Source organism: Pinus tabuliformis, chromosome 3_2, assembly GCF_031772625.1.
Source record: "Pinus tabuliformis cultivar Carrire ecotype Pingquan chromosome 3_2, CPIR1, whole genome shotgun sequence".
In the NCBI taxonomy this organism is placed as follows: Eukaryota; Viridiplantae; Streptophyta; class Pinopsida; order Pinales; family Pinaceae; genus Pinus; species Pinus tabuliformis.
The window spans coordinates 324,492,701-324,514,105 of NC_142302.1; the positions used below are offsets into that span (position 1 = coordinate 324,492,701).

Genomic DNA, 21,405 nt, shown 5'->3' on the forward strand with positions numbered 1-21,405 from the left:
GATGCCGTTCCTTCAAAGTGCCGTTCCTTCGAATTGCTGTTCCTTCGGCCTGCTGTTCCTTAGGGTGTTGTTCCTTCTGTTGCTGTGCCTTCGGCCCGCTGTTCCTTCGGGTGCTGTGCCTTCGGCTTGCTGTCCCTTCGGTTGTTGTTCCTTCGGTCTGCTGTTCCTTCGGGTTGCTGTTCCTTCAGGTTGCTGTTCCTTCGGATGCTGTTCCTTCGAATTGCTGTTCCTTCGGCCTGCTGTTCCTTCAGCCTGCTGTTCCTTAGGGTGCTGTTCCTTCTATTGTTGTGCCTTCAGTCTGCTGTTCCTTCGGGCGTTGTTCCTTTGACCTGCTGTTCCCTCGGTCTGCTGTTCCTTTGGCTTGCTGTTTTTTCGGGTTGCTGTTCCTTTGGTTATTGTTCCTTCTGTTGCTGTTCCTTTGGCTTGCTGTTTCTTCGGGTGCTGTTCGTTCTGCGGCTTTTCCTTCTGGTCGCTGTTCCTTCTGATGCTGTTCCTTTTGCTACAATTCCTTTTGTTTGCTGTTGATTCTGCTGCTGTGCCTTGATCTGTTGGATGTTCCTTCTGCTTCTGCTATTCCTTTGGTTGTTTTTCCTTCTGCGACTATTCCTTCTACCATCTGCTGCTGTACATTCTATCGTTGTTTCTTCTGCTTGATAGTCCTTGTGCTTGATTTTCCATCTACTTACTACATGGCGATCCTGAATGGGACTTTCAAGGTGCCACATACCACTCTCCCTTTGAGTAGCAGTTCTACCTTTTGAAGATTGTCTAAGACAAAGGGTGAATCGAGAAAGGTTCGCCATTAAGGCTGAGATTACCTTGTGACAACAGGCAGCCTTTATTTGCCAGCGAGTCCGCTTGTTTGTTTAAATCCCGTAGAATATGGTATGAGTCAACAGTGTCGAAATCTTTCAAAGTGTTTCGAATTCTTTGCAAGGTTTTGTTTAAAGCTGGGTTGCTAGAATCATCTTCGAAGTTTAAGAGCTTTATCAGGAGTTCCGAGTCTCCGAAAATTTGGATTGTTTTGTAATCTAACTCTTTCGCCATCCGGCAAGCTTTTAGGAGGCTGTAACTCTCTGCTTGATTGTTCGAGCTTATGCCAAGGCCCCAGTTGAAACTGGTTTTTCCCGATCTGTATGGGGAAAGTATCAGACCCCCTGCGCCTCTAGTGCCTGTTTTCCCCTTGGACGCTCCATCAAAGAAGATAGTGGCTTTTGGGGTCCCTTGCCACCACTTAAGAAAGTCACCTGCAGTGAGATGCAGGCGCTAAGAAGGATCTTTCATTGGTTTGTTGATTGGATCTTTCCTTTCTCCTGGCACGCAGGGTCCTAGCCACATAGAGGCTTTTGCAGATAGAGTGAGGGGAAAAGTTGGATTATTTACTATTTCCAACAAGAGAGCTTTTACTTTGGCAGCCACTTCCATTGATTTCGGGATCCTGTTATTAAAAACGCACTCGTTTCGAGCCAACCACACTTTCCACCAAAGGCATTTTGGAATAGCTTGCCAAATGTTTTTCCAGCCTGTGTTTTTAGATTTTTTCTCAGGGTTTTGGTCTACCCAGGAGGAGTAGAGTGTAACAACTGAAATCTGGGAGGGGGTGGATATGCTAAGTCCTTGGAGGACCATCTTCCATACTTCTTGAGTGAAAACACAGTCAACCAATAAATGGTCAGAGGTTTCGATAGCAGAGGTGCATAGGCAGCATCTAAAGGGCTCGTGAAAGCCTCTTTTATTCAGATTTTCTCCTGTTAGTGCCTTTTTATGCATTAGTAACCAAGTGAAGAAATTCACCTTTGGAAGGCAAAAGGGAGACCAAACGGATTTCTAGATCTTCTGTGTTAGCAACAGTGCATGTGTGGCTTGTAATGAGGAGAAACCTTGAGTTGCTGTATAAATTCCGGTTCTTCCCCACCCCCATTTATCTTTGGATGTACGATGGACAGGGGCGAGGCTAGAAAGCGCTGCACAAAGCAAGTTTTTCTATGGTTCTAGAGGGTCAAGAACCCTTGGAAAGGTCCATCTTGCCCAATTCCCTTTGCTATCCCAAGAACATATGTCTGCCAGCAGGAGAAGCCCTTTGTTCACTAACCAGATTTTTAAATCGTTACAGGAATTGAGGGCGACCAATGGGGCATTCCCTTGAATTGTGTCCTCCCAAAGTAATGTTCTCTGCCCATTTCCTGGAATTTTGTATAATTGTTGTTGTATATGGTCGATGCTTCTTCTGACTAAATTCCAAATTGCTGTTCCTGTTGGAGTAGAAGCAGTGGTGAGATTTCTCAGGGAGCCTCCCTTTAGGTATTTCTTCCAGAGGATTTTGCTGACAAGATGATTTTTGTCTGCATGTAATTGCCATATGATTTTTCCACCAAGAGCTAGGTTTGCTAATCCTGGATCCCGTATCTGTAACCCTCCTTGCTGGAGTGGTCTATTCAATATATCCCATCTTACCAAATGCAACTTGCTCTGATTGCCCTTGCGTCCATTCCATAAGAAATCCTGCTGGAGTTCGGAGATCTGTTCCGTGATTGACTTAGGAGCTAGCAGAAGGGAAGACTGGAAGATGGGAAGGGCGGAGAGGACTGCCTTAATCAAATTCAACTTCCCAACCTTTATTAGCCATTGACCTCCCCAATAAGCTATTTTTGCTTTTATCTTGCTCATTATTTCATTCCATATGGAGGGGGGGCTTGATCCCGAGGTTATGGGAAGGCCTAAATATTTGATCTTTTCCCACTTGTCATACCCAGGGAATCCCAATATACAGGCAATTCGAAGGATAGTTGGGTGTTCTACATTCCAGCCATAAACGCACTTTTTCTTTTGTTGATCAAGGCTCCTATGATTAGATAGAAGTGTTGAAGAATTTCTTTGAAAGCCTTTGCTATCTTAATCGAGGCCCCTCCCAAAAGGAGAGAGTCATCCGCAAAGAGGGCGTGATTTATAGGGTCCACCCCTCTTGCTGCCTTGATACCTGGAATAGTGCCTATTTCCATTTCTGCTATCAGCTTTCTGCTTAGGGATTCTGCCATCAAGATATAAAGAAAGGGGGACAAAGGGCATCCTTGGCGGAGCCCTCTAGAAGCTTGGAAGAAGTCAGAAGGTCTGCCATTGACTAGGGGGGCTATCCAAGGTCTGTGTGTGCAGGCTTTTATCAAGTTGACAAAATCAACACTAAAACTGAAGGAGAGGAGGATTTTATAGAGAAATGAGAGTCTAACTCGGTCAAAAGCATTTGACATATCCAACTTGATGAGCATACCTTTTTCCTCCGAGAGTGGCTAGAGTGTAGGGCTTCTTGCACTTGGATCACATTGTCTATGAGATGCCTTCCTTTGACGAAACCGCCCTGCAGAGGGGAGATCAGGTACCCTAACAGAGGCTTGAGTCTATTGACTAATAGTTTGGCAAGGATCTTGTAGGAGGCATTGCATAGAGAGATTGGCCGGAATCTGTCGAAAGACTCAGGGTTAACTTCTTTCGGGATAAGGGCAAGGAAGGTGGAGTTGGTGCACCCTCCCACTTTGGCTTTCTTTTGAAAGGCTTTTACCATTCTGAGAAGATCGAGTTTAATTACATTCCAGCAAGCTCTGTAGAAATGTATTGTGAAGCCGTCCGACCCAGGTGCTTTATTCGGCTGCATTGACCAAATGACCTCAACTATCTCTTTTTCAGAAAAGGGCTTCATTAACCCAACATTTACATCTGCAGTGACAAGAGGTGGGATGTTTGACAGTAAGTCGGCAGCCAGGTCGTCATCGGATGAACCATCCTCCTGGAATAGATTCTGATAGTGGATTGTGGCTGCCTGTTTTATGAGATCCTGTCCTTTGATAACTTCCCCCTCCCTGTTGGATAATTCAGAAATGTGATTCTGAGAGAGTCGGGCTATGCATTGTTTCTGAAAAAAGGCTGTATTTCTGTCTCCAGCTTGGAGCCAGAGGCTGCGAGACTTAAGGCGCTAGTATTCCTCTTCTTGTCGAAAGGAAAGAAAGGTGTTGAACTGGGCATTCTGTTCGGTGAGCAGCTGGGCTTTGGTGATTTTAGATCCTTCCATGCCTAGTTTAATCTCAGCTAGAGCCTGAACTGCCTTTTTTCTATGACTCGTAGGGGTGAAAGGGTTTTCTTTTTGCCTAGATTTTTAATGTAGACTTAGTGTGTTTGATTTTCTGCTCCCACACGAAACTGGGGGATCCTTCGACTGGTTGCGCCCATACTTCGGCCACTATGCCCATAAAGCTCTCTCTCGATACCCAAAGAGGATTGAATCTAAAGGGAATAGGGCCGAGGTCCTCCTCTTTCTCTATCAACAACGAGATGGGGTTATGATCAGATGTTATTTTGGGCAGAATTTTTGAAGAGATTAGATGCTTCCCCTCCAGAAGAGTGCTTTGTACTAGAAATCGATCTAAACGGGCAGCAATGTTGGATTTGCCAACTCTATTGTTGGTCCAGGTATAATGACCTTTCTTTGGTTTATGGTCCAGAAGGTCCCATTCAAGAATCAGAGACTCCATGGAGGCATGGAAGGGATCTTTGCCCCTTACTCTGCCTTTTTTCTCTTGTGGGTCTAGAGTGATGTTGAGATCCCTTGCTAGGATGATGTTTTGAGGGGCATAGATTTCTAGGAAGTTTGATAGAGAATTCCAACAGTCCTTCTTTTCCAAAAAATTAACAGGAACATAAAGATTGAAGAGAGCTAGAGAAATCTTACTTGGGAGGTGAAGGAGATCTGTATAGATCCAATGCTGGGTTGCAAAAGAGCTTTTAAGCTGGAACATATCCTCCGACCAAAGGGTTGCAAGGCCCCCTGAAGTACCTCTGGTGCTGACCGCTTTCCCTGAGTTCTTTTTCCATTTGGTTCGACTTAGAGATAGAAGAGCATCTTCTTCTATCTTTGTCTCTTGGAGCAGGAGAATGTCTGAGTTTTCCATTTTTAATAGGTCTTTTACTACTTCAACTTTCAGAGGGTTTCCCAGACCCCTGCAGTTCCAAGAGATGATCTGCATTATATACTAGAGGGGGGCGGTGCAAACCCACCCTTTGGGGGTCTGGTCCTTGTGTTCCTTCCCAGTGACATTTCGATTGTAGATTGGCTACCCTGCATCTTTAATCGCTCCACCTCTTCTTCTCTGATCTCCTTGCGAGACTTCCTTCCTGCCTTTTTGTTGGATTGCTCAAGAGGTCCATCTTCAGAAGAACCAAGACTATCTAGCAGTTTTTTCTTTTTGGTCATTTCTGCATAAGAGGGTGGGGAAGTGGCGCCTACAAGAGGGCCTTGATTTTCATGTTGGGTTGCATCTATAAAAGGAGTTTCTGAAATGGCTTCTACAGTATGTTCCTGAGATCCTGAATTTAGTTCTGCGTCTGCTGTCTGTTCCATATTCTGTTGCACCTCTCCCTCTTCAAGTTCTGGTTGGTCTTCTGGAGGGTTTAGAGCAGAAAAAGGGTTTGCTGAGTTGGTGGCATTTGCAGTGGCTTGATCTTTGGTTAAACTCTTCCCAGCAGAGGGTCCTCCGGTCTCTGGATTTCCTCCTTTCCTTTTCACTCTGATGGTCTGTTTAGTAGTGGCAGTTTTTCTGGCTTGTGTCCACTGTTCGCCCTTTTCTTTTTCGGATTCTTCCTCAATTTTCTTTTTGCAGTTTCGAGCGAAGTGGCCATAGCCATGACAATGTCGGCACTTGAAGGGGAGTTGTTCATAATCTAGTTCCTGAATGTGAGACCAGCCAGCTATGGTCAACTTGATCGCCTCAGGCAATCCTGTCTCCAGATCGACTTCTACGCATATTCTGGCGCACGAATATTGATCTCTCCTTTCAACCCTATCAATGTATTTTCCTAATTTGTTCCCGATTGTTTCCAAAGATTCCAGGCTCCAACAATGAAGAGGAAGATGGGGTAACCTTACCCAGACAGGGACGGCTAAGGGAGTGTCCTGGGAAGGGTCAAAGTCAGGGGTCCATTTATTCAGATAAAGCCCTTGGGGGCCCATGAAATATGGACCGTTTCGGAAAATGAGATCTCGATCTTCTGCTGATTTAAAAAAAAACATAATATCCTCTGCCTAGCATGTGGCTTTGTATTCCTTCAGAGACAAGGGGCCTCTAGTTTCGCTGGACCCATCCCTCAATAGCTTTGGGAGAGGGCAATAGACCCGTGAATTGTCCTATGAGCCCTCGTTCAGCCAGATTCAACGCAGTCCGGCACGAGTGTTCCGCAGGTAGCTCTATCGAAGGGATGGATTTGGCTTTCTTAACAAATTTCTGCTGGTTCGTGCTTGCTTTCCTCTTGCCACAGGAGGCTACCAATCTCTTGAAGGCGGCAATCTCGGGAGGGGGGGAAGAGGGACCCCCTCCGGCGTCCATCCTGATTGGACTCAAAATTTTTATAAAGAGGCTCCCTGCGCAAAACTGTCTTGACCCACTGGTTGGTCTCAGCAGCGGGAGGCTGCCGAGAGAGCTCTGTAGGAGCGATGATGGCTAGGGGCTTGCTCCAGAGCCAAACCCTAGGCGAAGCGATTCTTCAATCTCTGTTATTGAAGCAATTTTCGCAATTTTCTTTTCTTTTAATCCCTATAACCTTTTAACTCATCATAAGAAAATGCTAAAACATCTCTATTTTCGCGAAGTAAATTAACCAAATTTTTTCTTTCTTCATCACTAGTACCTTTACCAATTTTTACAATTTTAGGGTCACTAGAGGTACCAATATTTACTTCAATGAACTCCCTTAGTTCCATCTTGATTTCATCGTTTTTCTTTGTAGCATCATGATGATCGAAATATTGCTTCAAAGCTACAATGTTCTTGGGATTAGGATTAGTTATATCTTCATGATGTTTATATCCATCCTCTTTATAACTAACCTCAAAATTTTCAAATTCATCCAACTTATTAAGAAAGCGAATCACCTGTCTTTCATCTTCAAAAATCTGCCAATACTCCATATTGTCAGGTACAAAATGTCTAAAAATAATTTCCATTTTAATCTTATCCTTCATCAATTCATCAGATAACTACAAGGTAGATGCTGCTACAACCAGCTCATCAACCAAGTTATTATTTTCTCTAGGGATAGCTTCTAGATCAAGAGCATCAAAACATTCCATAGTATCCCATACAACATTTCGATAGTTCCTTAATCTTTGGTTTTTACATGTAAACTTATTCTTAATTTGCATGATAACCAAATCAGAATCTCCCTTGATACTAAGCAATTTAACCTTCAAATCTTTTGCCAATTCGAGACCCAACAATAGAGCTTCATACTCAGCAACATTGTTGGTTGCTCCAAACTCCAATCTATAGGCAAATTTGAAAATATGACCAAGGGGAGACTTTAATACAATTCCAGCACCTTTACCATGCCTAGAAGATGCACCATCGAAATACATATACCATACCTTATTCTTTAAATCACCCATCTTCTCATCAACCTTGACCTCTAGGGGAACTATAGAGTTAGACAAAATGGCATAATTCCCAAGGTTAGGTTGTTCCTTTATTATTTCATTATGGGGACTCTTAGGATCTTCAACATGGAATCTTCTCTCAAGCTCTCTGTTAAGTCTAACAAATCCATCACCTCTAGGAGAAGGAATCGTAGCATATGACCAATTCATCTGAATACTTCCTCCTAGATCAGAGGCCCATTTCCTAGACAACAACATGCCCCAAGCATCAGGAACATCAACTACAACTATGTCCATTACAATCATTATGTCAGGGTAAACTAATAAATGAACTTGTAAATCCTTAATCAACCCATGAACTTCAATCTTCTTAGAATCCATGGCACATATGTTGTAATAAGGTCTAGAAATTATTAAGTTATGTTGCTCCATGACCCTCTTGGTCATAACACAAGCTGAGGCACCAAAATCCAACATGCAATTATACAATCTATAACCATTAACCAACAAAGTAATAAAGAATGGTTGATGATCTTTGTTATCTGAATCCATACTTTGCAAATATATGGGGGCATCTTGATAGGCACTCTCAGGCTAAGTTACCAGAAAACGGATACGGGAACGGATACGGGTACGGGGTTTGAAACGGATACGGCAAATTTTCAAAAAATCTGGATACGATACGGCAGGAAACGGCACATAATAAATATATAAAAATTTAAAATATATATATATATATATATATATATATATATATATATTAAAAATAAAAAATTCATATTACCATTCATATTTCAGAATCTAAATTTAAATTATCTATGATCTATCATGATTGATGATTCATCATCATCATCATCAATTCAAGTTTCAAGTTTCAAACTTTCAACATATGCCATATGGCATAAACATTCAACATTGCCATCATCATTAACGATTATTCTAACATTCATGATTCAAGTTTCAAGTTTCAACATATCATCAGAGTCTCAGACATCAAGTTTTTGTTTCAAATTTCAAACAATGTTTATCAACATGACAAACATCAAGTTATCAACATGACAAGTTACAAATTACAATTTACAAACTTACACAAACACCATCATTACCAAAATTAATAATGCATACTAATTACTACATACTATGATAATGAAAGTACAAATTTCAAAATGAACTATGACTGGCAGTCGTACTATCATAATATCATTACTCATAAAGTCATAATTCATATGGTTGTTCAAAACTTAAAAGTTTAAAAGTTAAAAGTTAAAAGTTAAAACACCATCATAAATTACAAATTTACATATCATCAAATATGTCTTCATTCATGCCACTATAATGTTCCACTTCCACATCCTCTCTAGAAGTGGCACTGGGAGTGGGAACATTGCTTCCATGTCCACTTGAAGATGCACCTATTCCCAATGATGGCTCCGAATCAAACAAACTCATGTGAGACATGGCATTCAATGTCATATCCAAGTCAGGCAACTCTGGTTCCACGTCCCATAATTTGTTGGGCCCAAATTTGTATTCATCTCTCTTGTGTGACAGAAGGCGAAGGTTTGAATGAATATACACTAGTTCCTCAGCCTTCTTAGAGCCCAATCTATTTCGCTTCACTGAATGGATGAAGCCGTATGTACTCCAGTTCCTTTCTGCTGAAGAAGAACTAGCAACCTGTGACAAGACCTTGATGGCCAATTTTTGGATATGTGGAAGTGCCCCACCATAGAAGTTCCACCACTCAATTGGACTTAATCTGCTCTTGTCCCGCATACAGTCAATATCACAACCCCAACCCTCCGATCCCACAAAATGAGAAAACTGTGCACGAATCCGAAGCCCAATTTCAGGATCTACAAAAAGCTTTCTAAAAGCATTTTTAAATCCTTCTGCGACTTCTGGGTCTTTGTTTGGTGCGCTTCTTTCTGGATCACGTAGCAACTCTGCAGCATAATATTTTGGATTCAGTGCATAGGCTAAAAGGTGCAATGGAGTGGTCATCTTGTTCCACCTTTTGGTCAATATATCTTTTACTTCTCTGTAAAAGATTTCATCTGGGTCATTCTCCTTGGCATTTATAACCAACCTTATCTTCTCTATCATGGAATCAATGCCCTCATACACCTCTCCCAGATTAGGCATATCTGTGTCAAACATACGGAGCAAATCCACAATTGGCTTAGTAAATGCCAAGAGGTACTCCACCTTATCCCACCATTCGTCATCAACAACCAACCGTTTCATTGCTTGTGCTCTATCAGATTGGGATTGCCTCCATTGATTCCAAAGAGAACTGCATACCATTGATTGTAATGCATCTTTCACCTGCATGAGCCTTGTTAAGACTATGATGTGAGAAGCAAATCGAGTCTCAGCAACCTGCAGGTGTCAAATTGCCAATGTTTCAAATTTCAATCAATTTGAAAATCAAAAATCATAATTTGAATCAAATTTGAAATTATTTGATTGAATAACCTATTATGATTCATCAATTTAGATATTTGAATTTAGAGTCAAATATTTAATAAACTTTAAACTTTAAAGTTTAAGTATATGTACCTTAAGCAGCTCCAACTTAGCAAATTCCCTGTAGATGCCTTGGGACATGTGGTGGTTTGTGATAAAGGCTTGAATTTCTTTTGCCTCTTCAAATATTTTTCGAATCCACTCAATTTGCTTCCCCAACTTGCTCAACATGAGGTTCAATGAATGCACAGCACAAGGGGTCCAAAAAATGTGCTGATATTTGCCTTCAACAATTAGGCCTGCTGCTCTACACACCGTTGCATTGTCAGTTATTACCTGGACAACATTTTCAGGCCCCACCAATTCAATTGCTTCAATCAAGATGTTAGCAATGAATTGAGAATCTTTCACCTGCCCCTCACAATCCACTGCCTTCAAAAACATTGCCCCATGTGGGCTCTGAGCAATCACATTGATCAAAGGCCTATTTCTTTGATCTTTCCATCCATCAGAAATGATGGACACCCCTGAAATGAGCCATGAATCACGAATGGGGGCTAATTTAGCCTCCAAATCTAACTTTTGAGCACTCAACAATGTGGTGCGTATCTTCTCATACCCAGGGCTCTTGTACCCTCTTGGGGCTTCAGTCAAACATTTTACCATCTTTGCCCAGTAAGGAGATCGCACAAGGTTAAAGGGAAGGCCATTTGCATAAATGCATTGGGCTACAGCTGCATCTGCTATCTCTCGAGCATCATTATTAAAACTCTTCTCAAGCGGTCCCAAATTTGACCGCTTTGACCCAACATTTGCATGAGAATAAAGTGGAGGCTTTGAGACTGAGTGTTTTAAATAGGAGACAGGATTTGCTTCATTTGCTTTAGCATCTGCCTCTTCTTGTTCTCTCTGATATTTTGCAATTTTTACCTTGCTTAAACCATTTCCATCTTTCCCATTCTCTTTAGGTGGGCCACTACATATTCGAACCCCTTGGTTTCTTAACCCAAGCAAATGTGCTTTAACCCGTGTGTATGACCCCTTAAACTCCTTTTTACACTCACTGCAAACCCATGCCAATGATCCACCTCCTTGGATCTTCCCAACAGTAGTGACATATTTCCAAAGTGGTGACTTTGGATCAAATTTCTGGGTTGTTTCAGCGTCATGTGCCACTTCCTCTGCCTCATGAATGGCTGAACTTGAAGTTGCCATGAATGATGATGACATTCACTGAAGTCTGAAACTGAAAAAAGAAAATTGACAAATATATTATATCAGTCTTCAAGTTCAGAATCCAGATATGTATTTTACTATTTAAAAAAATTTATTTGGTCATTTCTGGATGCTAATAAAATTATGTCATCATTTATTTATAAAATTATACGCCTTTCTCTTTACTCTGTTTCATAATGACAGCGAACATTGAACTTTGAAGCAAGAAGTTAGAAGTTAGAACTTAGAAAGTTAGAACACTGTTCTTAGAACAACAGCCACTGTTGGGGAAACACTGGGTGTTCTGTTTACAGTTACACTGTGTAATAATTAATTGAAGGTGGCTTCCTAGTTCCTAGGACCTACACTGTACAGCCAGCTCCATGGCCTATTGGAGTCTGGAGTCTGGACATTGCTGGTAAATTCCAATTTTAATTTTAGACATTGCAAAAGTACAAATGATACATAAAATAAACATTTAAATTTTAATATTTTATACAGAATATTAGGTTCAGAACAGTCATTATTTATACAGGTAACAGAATATTAGGTTCAGAACAATGCAATCATTAGAAGACTGTAAACATGCTCTAGAGTCTAAACTGCACATTATTAGTAGAATCATCACAGGGATATTCTCTGCATAATTTTCTGAGATAGAAAGCGGATTACACTGTTACAGTGAAGATCAAGAAGGCAGAACTTCGGTGATATATCACAGTAAATGTTTCAGACTTCAGTGCTATATCTCGGTGCCTCCACAACAAATAACTTAATAAGTTTGGTGCTATGATGCTATCACAGTGATAAGGGTTCAGATTCTCAAATGAAGCCATCTCTGTGATTCAAATTTTCTACATGTGGATATGAATCCTATGAGTATGAAGCTAGATCCAATGGTCCAAGTTCCATAGAAGCTAGATTGAAGGACTACAAAGAGCTGATTGATCATTGAACACACATCTCAATCAAGAAGACAAAGGCACTAAAATTTTGTGGAGCCATGAATTGCAACTTAATTGCATAGAGACACTATGTTTTTGTGGGAATAATACATATGGCTTTATATCTCTGTTTTTTGGAAGGCTGGATCGAGTTCTGTCACACTTCTCCTAGTTTATAAATATGAAGCACTTCATATTATATCCAAGACGAAGAAGAATAAGGACTATTAAAGGATGAATTTATGAAAACAAAAGTTATAAGTGATCTCTGCCAACCCTTGCTTAAGTGGATAATAAGGCAGAAGTTTGCACTCAATATTCTTTGAGTTTGAGGTTTATACAAATCTCATGTGAGTCTGTGACACTATATGCGAAGTCCCTAAGCCTTAAGGCACTATGGACTGTATTGTATCATATCTGCTTCGAAGCCTGAAGGTATCCAAATTTGAAGTTTGTAGAAATACAAACCATATCAAGCCTCATCTCTGACATTCAAATTTAAAGAAAAAAAAGAACTAGTTTGAGCATGGAAGCCTGAAGCCTGAAGGTAATGATATCTCTTTGACAAATCAAAGCCTATTTGTGTTATACCAACCAATCAACACACGATAATAACACATCCAATGCAGGAGCATGAATTAAACACGCATTGACATGACTTCTCACCATAAGTAGACATTTTCAATGTATAACTATATTTTCATTTTTATGTGTTGATGGTTGTAGGTAAATGCCAAAGTGCATACCCTTGTGGTTGTAAGGCTGTAGGTAAACATTGTGTATTGCTGTTTTTGATTTGCACAGACCAAAGGGGATCACTGTAGCTAGTGATCCACACACATTCAAGCTTGTTCCCTATGCCAGTGATCCAATCTAAGGAGGTAATCAAGCTGTAGCATGTGGTTTACACAAAGGCAAAGCACAAGCAGAGGGACCCTATCTCACAGATGGCTGATGTCAAATGTTGGACAGAGTTGGGACTTGGCAAATGATATCTGGGTGCTGTCACTAATTGAAGACAAAGTCAATTCTGTGACTGCGTATAGTTTCCCAGTGCTTAACCGACGGTTGATGAGCGAAGGGAATGCTAATTTTCAGCAGAATAATGAGATTTTCATGATGGAATTCACATGAGAATAGATTCAAAGGTAGGGCCGTAGGCATCATCTCTGTGACAAATCAAAGGTAGGCATCCGGATTTATTGACAAACCAAACTATTGTAGCCAAAAAACTTAAAAAGTTCTAAGGTAGCTACCATGTGAATGATATTTCATATTTCTCCCTTTAGTTATAATTACAATAAAAAAATTAAAAATCTGACGGAATGAGAAAAATATTTTTCAAAGAAGGGTGGGGAAAGTCTTGGAAAGTGACCAAAAAAGCAGTCGCACAGTTCACCATGACGAGGGAAACCAACCAACAATTACTAAACAGTGCGAACTTCGAAGTATTATATTACTATGGAACAAGGCCGAGTTCCTCTATACGCAATAAGAATCAATTATCAAAGACTAATTACGTGCGTGCAGCATCGTGTACCTTGAGGGCCGAGGCTTGTTCGATGCCGGCAGGAACCAGTCGACTACTCCAGACAGTGAAACTCAGAAGCCTGTTAAAACTTAAAACTCTCAACGCTCAGTGCTCAGCGGCCGCAATCACTCACAGGAATCAGAAGTTAGAAGTAGCTGTAGAACTCGTCGTTTAGGGTAGTAAGTATAATAGGTTAGGTAAGATATTAATAGGGTGAACCGTGAACGAATTTGGAAAGCCCGCCAATTGAATTTAGACCGTCGGCTCTTGTTATTAAATCCGTTCCCGGCGGCCACGAAAAACAGCTAAAAACGTATTGAATTTCCCCAGATACGCATTCGATTTTTCAAAAACGTATTTAAATTTATCTGATACGTATTCGATTTTGCAGATGCGTATTGGAAATTTCGAAATACGTCTTCAATTTCTCTGAAACGTATCAGGATTTTTAAAACGGGACGTGTTCTCCATAAAAACGCCTGAAAAACGGCAAAATTTTTTCTGATACGTTTCCAAATCTTAAAAAACGTTTTTCGGCCGTTTTTCCGGCGTTTCTGGGCGTCATACGTTTCTGATACGGAAAACGGCGTTTCTGCCTGCAAGGGTGCCGTTTCCGGTAACTTAGCTCTCAGGGGCCTTTTGTTGAGAAACATTCACACAAGGAGCTTCAATAGCTTTTAATAATTTAGCCTTTTGGGAAGGAATCTTCAATATCTCGGTGATAGGAACCTAGATTTTTGCATTATTAAACCAACTTCCCAAATCAACATCCAAACCAGACCTTGAACCAGGGTTAAAACTTCGAGTGGGAATTTGATTTCCACTTTGATCCTTATCCCTTCTTTGATAAGTTAACCCTTATCTTTCGTAATTTCCAAGACTTCCTCTGGAGAAGGATGTTCACCAAATAATTCAACAATCACATCCTTTTCATGATCAAAATTATTTATACTAAAGGACGATCTAAAAGGCTTGACCTCTTGACTATTTTCCTTAACTTCCATCCAATCTTCCATAGATAATGAAAACTCCTTGCCAACCACATTTATTTGATTACTTGTTCCAAACAGCCCAATATCCAAAATTCTCTTAACAGTGGGGCATGTAGCCTCTTCATGAAGAGCATCACAGGGCCTACAATAAGAAAGAGTTTCATCCAAAAGATTAGCAGATTCAAGAGGATTTGGAGGTCTATGCTGATTAGACGGGCCTTTTCTTTGCCAAGCATTATTATTCCGATTATTATTATTACTATGCATAAGACCATCATCAGATTCTTTAACCTCTTTTCCTTTAGTTTCTTTCAATTTGGTTGAAGCCCTATCAAAACCTGGGATTTCAGACTTCCTAGATGCCTTCTTATCTTTTTCAAGCCCTTCAGCTAAAGTCTGAGCAACTTTATAATCACTACTCCTAGCCCGTCTCAATTCATAAGAAGTATCAGGATTAAAAACATCAATGTAAAAATCCAAAAGAGATTTATCAGGAGGCTTATAATCTTGTCATTTTGCTTCTTCTTTATCAAACTGATAGCCTTAACGAGGTGCCTTTATTCTTTCTTATCTCCAGAATTTTCTTTCAAGGCATTAATGATTGACTGTAATGAGTCAAAAGAATGATCAACTTTCTCAGTGAACCACTCCAAAGCATCTTCTTCCAAAGATAGCACAAAAAGCTTCAATTTTACATCCTCATGAGCAGCGTTAGCAACTTAGCACCACCCCATTTATTAATGAAATGCCTAAAATTATGAAGATGAGCTTTAACAATTATTGCATTATGGCCTTGGAAAGAAGGCAATTTATCCAAAACTTTTCCAGGAAGGTCATGAGGATAACCTTGAATATTAGCAAAATCATAAGGAAGATATAAATCATCCATGAAGTCTTGCTGAATAGGATCAAGAAAAAGTAAATGGATATCAAAGAGAGCTTCCTGCCTGAGATTAACAAGAAGTGTATGAGAAGATGGCTTGTGTAATCGTACTTTGAGAACCTTTTCAGGATTCGGAGTAGGATTAACCAAGCTACTTGGGTTCTGTCTAGTACACGCCCTTGTAGAAGATGAAGGAAGTGGAATCGCCACTCGGACATAAATCCAACTTCAGATAACCAAGATGCAAGGAAGAAAGTTAGTGAAAGGAACTAAGGACAAGGAACTTATCTTGGTGAGAGATGAAAGGATGAGAAAAGAGGAGATGAAAATGATTAAGACGAATGTCGCAAAGCCAAGGTCCAAAAATTCAATCCCCGGCAACGGTGCCAAAAATGTTGTCGCATAGAATGTATAGGCACTGCGACAACGGATCAGATCAGGGGTTGTCATCCTGATCCCTAATATCTCTGTTTAAGCTGTCTTCCAACAACAGACTAAGAGGCGTAGACCCTACGGAAATGGATGGAAGAAGGACTAGTTGGGAACCAACCAATTCGGGAGACACAGTTAAGTGATCCAGTGCTCATTTTTAAATTAAGAAAGATTTTAAAAGATTAGATTAGATTTAGACGATTAATACGTTTGCCTTATGGAGTCAACTATCTTGCTGAGTAAATTTAGGACAAGTATTGGATGGATAACTGCTGCTTGGATGAATAACTAACCTATATGACATGCAGTTCCTAAAACTAATGTGAAATGCAGGATCTTGGTTAATTTTAATTATATGCCTATTCTAAGTATGTCCTTTGATCTTTGTCTGTATTGAGCCTAAACTTGATAGCGAATGGAAGAGAGAAGATAAGGTGAAGTACACGAGGGTGTGATTAAGGATCCCTCTCCTTGAAATCTAACGTATCTAGTGCCTTCGGCGATGCAGAGGCTGTAGCTTATGCTTGGAGGTTGATTATTAAATGCAGGACTAACTTAGAATACGGAATGCAAGGAGGTTTAGGAGATGTTTTAGGGAAGCGAGATGTTAAAGACTTAAAGCACTGAGATTACAATTTATTCTGAGTTAAATGTTAATTTCAGGTATGTTCTATGCTTAGAGCAATTTATTTCAATTTTCACAGTTAGCTCAATATCTTTTCCAGATTAGCAATCACATCAACATTAAAGTAAACTGTAGATAGAACATAAACATAAGTCACAAAAGACAAGCCAAGACAAGAGGACACAAGATGTGGCGCTAGCCAGGGACAAACCCCAATGTGGGGAAACCCTTGATCAATTCTTCTTATATATTCTTCAATAATTCAACAGAGAGAGAGATAGTACGTTTACAACAGAAGTCAACACTTTGACTTATCTAGATAAGAGCATAGATCATCTCTAAGAAGATGATGCATGAGATCAGTTGAAGACATGCTGCTTCAACTGATTCCCCAAGGTGACTCCTTCACCTATCGTTGTGCTGCATTTCGTTATCATGCTGCACCTCACCACGCTGCACCCATCATCACTATGTTGCATCTCATCACGCTTCATTAATCATGACTGTACCCATAACTGTATTGCATTATGTGCCATTGCTGCACCATGTTGCCATATTGAACTATGTGTTGGCTGCATCTTGCTTGCTTGTTGTCCCTAGCATGCTTGTTGTCCTTAGCATGCTTGCTGTTGCATGCTAGCTGTCCCTTGCATGTTAGCTGTAACATTGCATGCTAGCTGTAACATTGCATGCTTGGTATATTTGCTGCTAAGTACCATACAACTGTCTCAATGTTAGTTAGCTGTCCCTTGCATGCTGCTCTCCTTTGGAGATAGATGCTCCGACAGTATCTGACAGTTCCGGCTGTTTTCGGCAGTTCCGATAATTCCGGACAGTTCCAGTTGTTCCCGACAGTTCCGACAGTTCCCGGAGTTCCCGACAATTCCGGCAGTTCCGACAGTTCTGAGCAGTTCCCGACAGTTCCGGGCAATTCCTGCAGTTACCGGTAGTTCCAACAGTCTCGACAGTTCCCGAAAATTAAATTATGGTATGTTCTATGCTTAGAGTAGTTTACTTATTTTTCTTCTTATTAGCCACAGATTAGCAATCACATATACATTAAGTAAAGTGCAGATAGAACATTAAATGATCAACAGAAAACAAGCCAAGACAAGAGACACAAGATGTGGTAGTTAGCGAGGGACAAACCCCAATGCGGGGAAACCCTTTAATCAAATCTTCTTTTATCTTCAATAGTTCAGTAGAGAAAAATAGTACAAAATCTGAATTCTGTAATTTTATATTAGCAATAGCAAACCCTCGATCAACAAAGTCAAACTTGGCCAAACTGGCTGAAATTGACCTCTAAAATACTTGCTCAATTTCCGGTCAATTTGTCCTCGAACAACCTGAAGAAACAACCTTTGAACAACCCCAAAAATTCAGTAATTTGCAGATTTCTGAAGTCAACTTGCAGCCCTAAACTAGGGCAGTCAACACCAGTCAAACCAGAGGTTAGATCACCTTGATTTTCATGCCAAAAATTGCGGCCTACCTAGGAGAGGCAACCACACCCAATCCACACTTCTGGAAGGTCAACGCTTGGTCAACGCTGGTCAAAGAGATGACCTGCTGCCCTAGCGTCCTTCTTTCTGCGTCTTCCTTGCCCTAGGATGTCTTCCTTTCAGCCACACGTGAGAGAGAGAGAGGGGCTCCTTTTATACGTAGGGGAGAGAGAGAGAAGATGAGTGAATTGAATTGTCCAAATGAGGAGAATGCTCCTTGTATTTATATGCAAACGTTGCGGTTGAATAGACATGACTGTTGGGCTTCTGAGCCTACATAAGTTTGCTGGCCGACCTTGACAATTTGTCCATAATCAAAATAAATTCATATCTCCATAAATAATAATCGGAATCGGATGATCGTTAGATCAATCCTACACCTTTCGATGAGAGGAATCTAGGAAAAATATCAAAAGCCATAAATAAGATGATCCACATGGAGTTTGGCAAATAAAATCATCAGAATATTAAAAACAATATTACCATAAAACATCGGAGAGGAACATTGCAATCAAATAAAACCCCAAAGACGTTGAGAGAGCTTCAAAAGCTAGTACACAATTTAATTATTGAATCCTTTGATGTGACAAATGACCTCTAATTTATAGATTCATTTTTTAACAGCTAGTTGGCTTGATCTCCGTCAAAGTAATCTCGATCGTTGAAAAAAAATTAATTATATTTTAATTTTTTTTATTGAAATTATTTTATTTTTCGAGGAAATTCGAATTTTTCATTTAATTGAATTTTAATCAATTCAAAATTAGCTATTTTGAGTTGATTTCCTCAAAAAGTTGACTTTGACTTAACTATCAAGGCCCAAGGGTCTAAAATCTCTTGAAAATTTCAATATTCCCTTGGCCGAGGATCCCCAAAAGTTAATTCTTCTAGAACCCACGAATTTTTTAATTTGGAGAATTAATTTTTCCTAAGACTTAAAACTAATTAAATTTTTGGCTTATAATTTTAGTTTATTTTTGGCAGAAAATATAATCAATTGACTCATGAGGGGATTAATAATTTATCCAACCTTCAGATAATTTAGACATGGTGTCTAAATATGAGGGACTATGCACTAAAATATTTTTTACATCAAGATATTACAATTTAATACATGAAGGGGGAACACCCATTCGTTATAGATCGTCAATTATTTACCCAATTCTGCGACTCAAATATGATCTAGTAGACCCAATAATTTGTAAACAAATAATCTAGCCAATTAGCTAAAATTATTCCCAAATCACTTTACAAAACACTGGACTAGAACACTAGGACTCACTAAGATCTTGATGACAAAATCCACCCTAGCTTTGGGGTGAGGTTGGAGAGAAAGACTCTGCCGATCATCCGTGTTTAGAAACATGCATGAATCGGTGAGACGAAAAACCTCCTAGGATAGAAATCACCACCAAAGTAGGATTACTTAGGTTGTTACATGCATATATGGTCTTACTAGGATCATTTACATTATAAATATGTAGAATGGGTTTACAACTTTAACAAAATGATGACTGAAGATGATGATGAAATCTGGATAATCTTCACTGCCCAAGCATGATGGAATCTTCTTGAGAAAATGTACACTGCTATAGGGTAGTTGACGCAGAGTGGTCAACAGGGCCACCCAGTTTTGGTGGGTAATAGGTACGAAACACAATCATCTTTCCAAGGTATGCACATACATTTCTTGAGCCTGAACTTGTTTATAGAAGATGATTCTGCATCTTTAGATTCATTACTTGCTTTACATGATTTTTTTGTTGATCTGATTTGAGGACGATGGCCACCCCATGGCTAATCAATATGTACAACCCATTTGATTTCATCAATATAGTTGGGAAACCTCATGCTCTTCCCAACACCTTTAAAGATGTTCCCAGATTAAATGGGGATCAATCCCGAGGTGCTAAGGAATTTTGGGTCAAATTTGTGCATAGCATGAAATTCCTTAAAATAGCTCATTTGGAAGTTGTATTTAAATGCTTTGATGTTTCCATGATGAGTGATGCTTCTAGATGGTTTGGAAGTTTGCATGCATGTAGTATAGATTCAGCACAAAAATTACAGGAAGTATTCTTTGATAGATGGATTGATAAAAATGATGTTAGCTTCTTATTGAATGCTTTAAGGAAATTAAAAGAAAGGATAATGAAATTATTGAGGAATTTAACATCAGATTTGACAAGTTTGTACAGTATATTCCACAGACACATAGAGCACCTGCACCTGCTCTTCTTACATGCTATATAAATGCATTCCAGTGCACTTTCAGTTTCTTACACACTATTTAAATTCTTTGCTGTTTTCATGATGGGTGATGCCTCTAGATGGTTTGAATGTTTGCCTGCACATGGTATGGATTCACCTGAAAAAGTACAAGTATTCTTTTATAGATGGACTGACAAAAAGGATGTTAGATTCTTTTGCATACTTTAACGAAAACTAAAGAAAAGGATAATGAAACTATTTAGGAGTTGTTGACCCCTACTGGTCAACTACCCATGCAGTGCACCCCGTTTTTCTTGACAGAAAGAAGCAGCACCTGATCAGCATGTCCGTGCCATCCTGCCATCATCAGCAGTTTGATCTTTTTGAATGTAAACCCAGTCTGCATGTATTAACTGTAAATAATCTTAGCAGACATGAAGTCATGTATGTAATTTGCCTAGGTGGACCTAACTTTCTGATGATAATCTACGTCCCGGAAGGTTTTTTGTCTCACCGATCCACGGATCGGCAGAGTTTTCCTTCAAACCTGACCCCAAAGCCGGGATTGATTTTGTCATCAGAACTTTAGGAGAATCTTATATGTTGATCTGCTAGATTATCGTTGTGTCGCAGAGCTGGGTGTTTTGTGAGGGTCTGTATTAAATGGGTTTGTCCATTAAGATATAATTTTGTAAAAGTCATGATGTAATGTGTCCTGAGGGTCGAAAAATGTTTAAATCCCCTCATGAGTCCTAAGTCCTAGGTCCTAGGTGATGTTTCCGAAAGGGCTTAGTTCAGTGATCCATTTTAAAATGAATTAAAAAATTAAAAAATGAATAAAAATAATAAAATAATAAAAAATAATAAAAAATTAAAAAAATGAAGCAAAAACCCTAACTAATAAAATAATAATATTTTAAGTTAATAAATCGATGGATGAGATCAAGAGATGTCTTGATCCTCATCAACGGTCGAGATCATTTTTACATGGATCACTCGAACTAGCCGTTAGGATCATTTCCTTTATATAGGGTCTTAGGGAGTCATTTGAGATCATCTGATCTGTGAGTCTGTACTGAAAGCTCTCTTGTAATCTGATTTCTGATTAATAAAGAAGACTTTGGGGTTCAAACTGGCTGGTGTTACTCTCTGGGATTGCTGTGAGATCTTTAATTTTCTGCATA

At 39.7% G+C, this 21,405-nt stretch overlaps 2 protein-coding genes across 3 annotated transcripts in view; one reads left to right on the forward strand and one right to left on the reverse strand.

Moving 5' to 3' along the window:
• LOC149180832 (serine/threonine-protein kinase 12-like) overlaps window positions 1-21,405 on the forward strand; it is a 287,777-nt gene that overhangs the window by 99,225 nt on the left and 167,147 nt on the right. The gene's annotated exons all lie outside the window — the stretch shown is intronic.
• On the reverse strand, window positions 8,353-11,164 carry LOC149180834 (uncharacterized). Its single transcript, XM_089418232.1, has 2 exons — window positions 9,977-11,164; window positions 8,353-9,796 (listed from the first exon to the last, which is right to left on the reverse strand). The coding sequence occupies exons 1-2, from the start codon at window positions 11,111-11,113 to the stop codon at window positions 8,711-8,713; spliced, it is 2,223 nt and encodes a 740-aa protein (XP_089274358.1). The 5' UTR covers window positions 11,114-11,164; the 3' UTR covers window positions 8,353-8,710.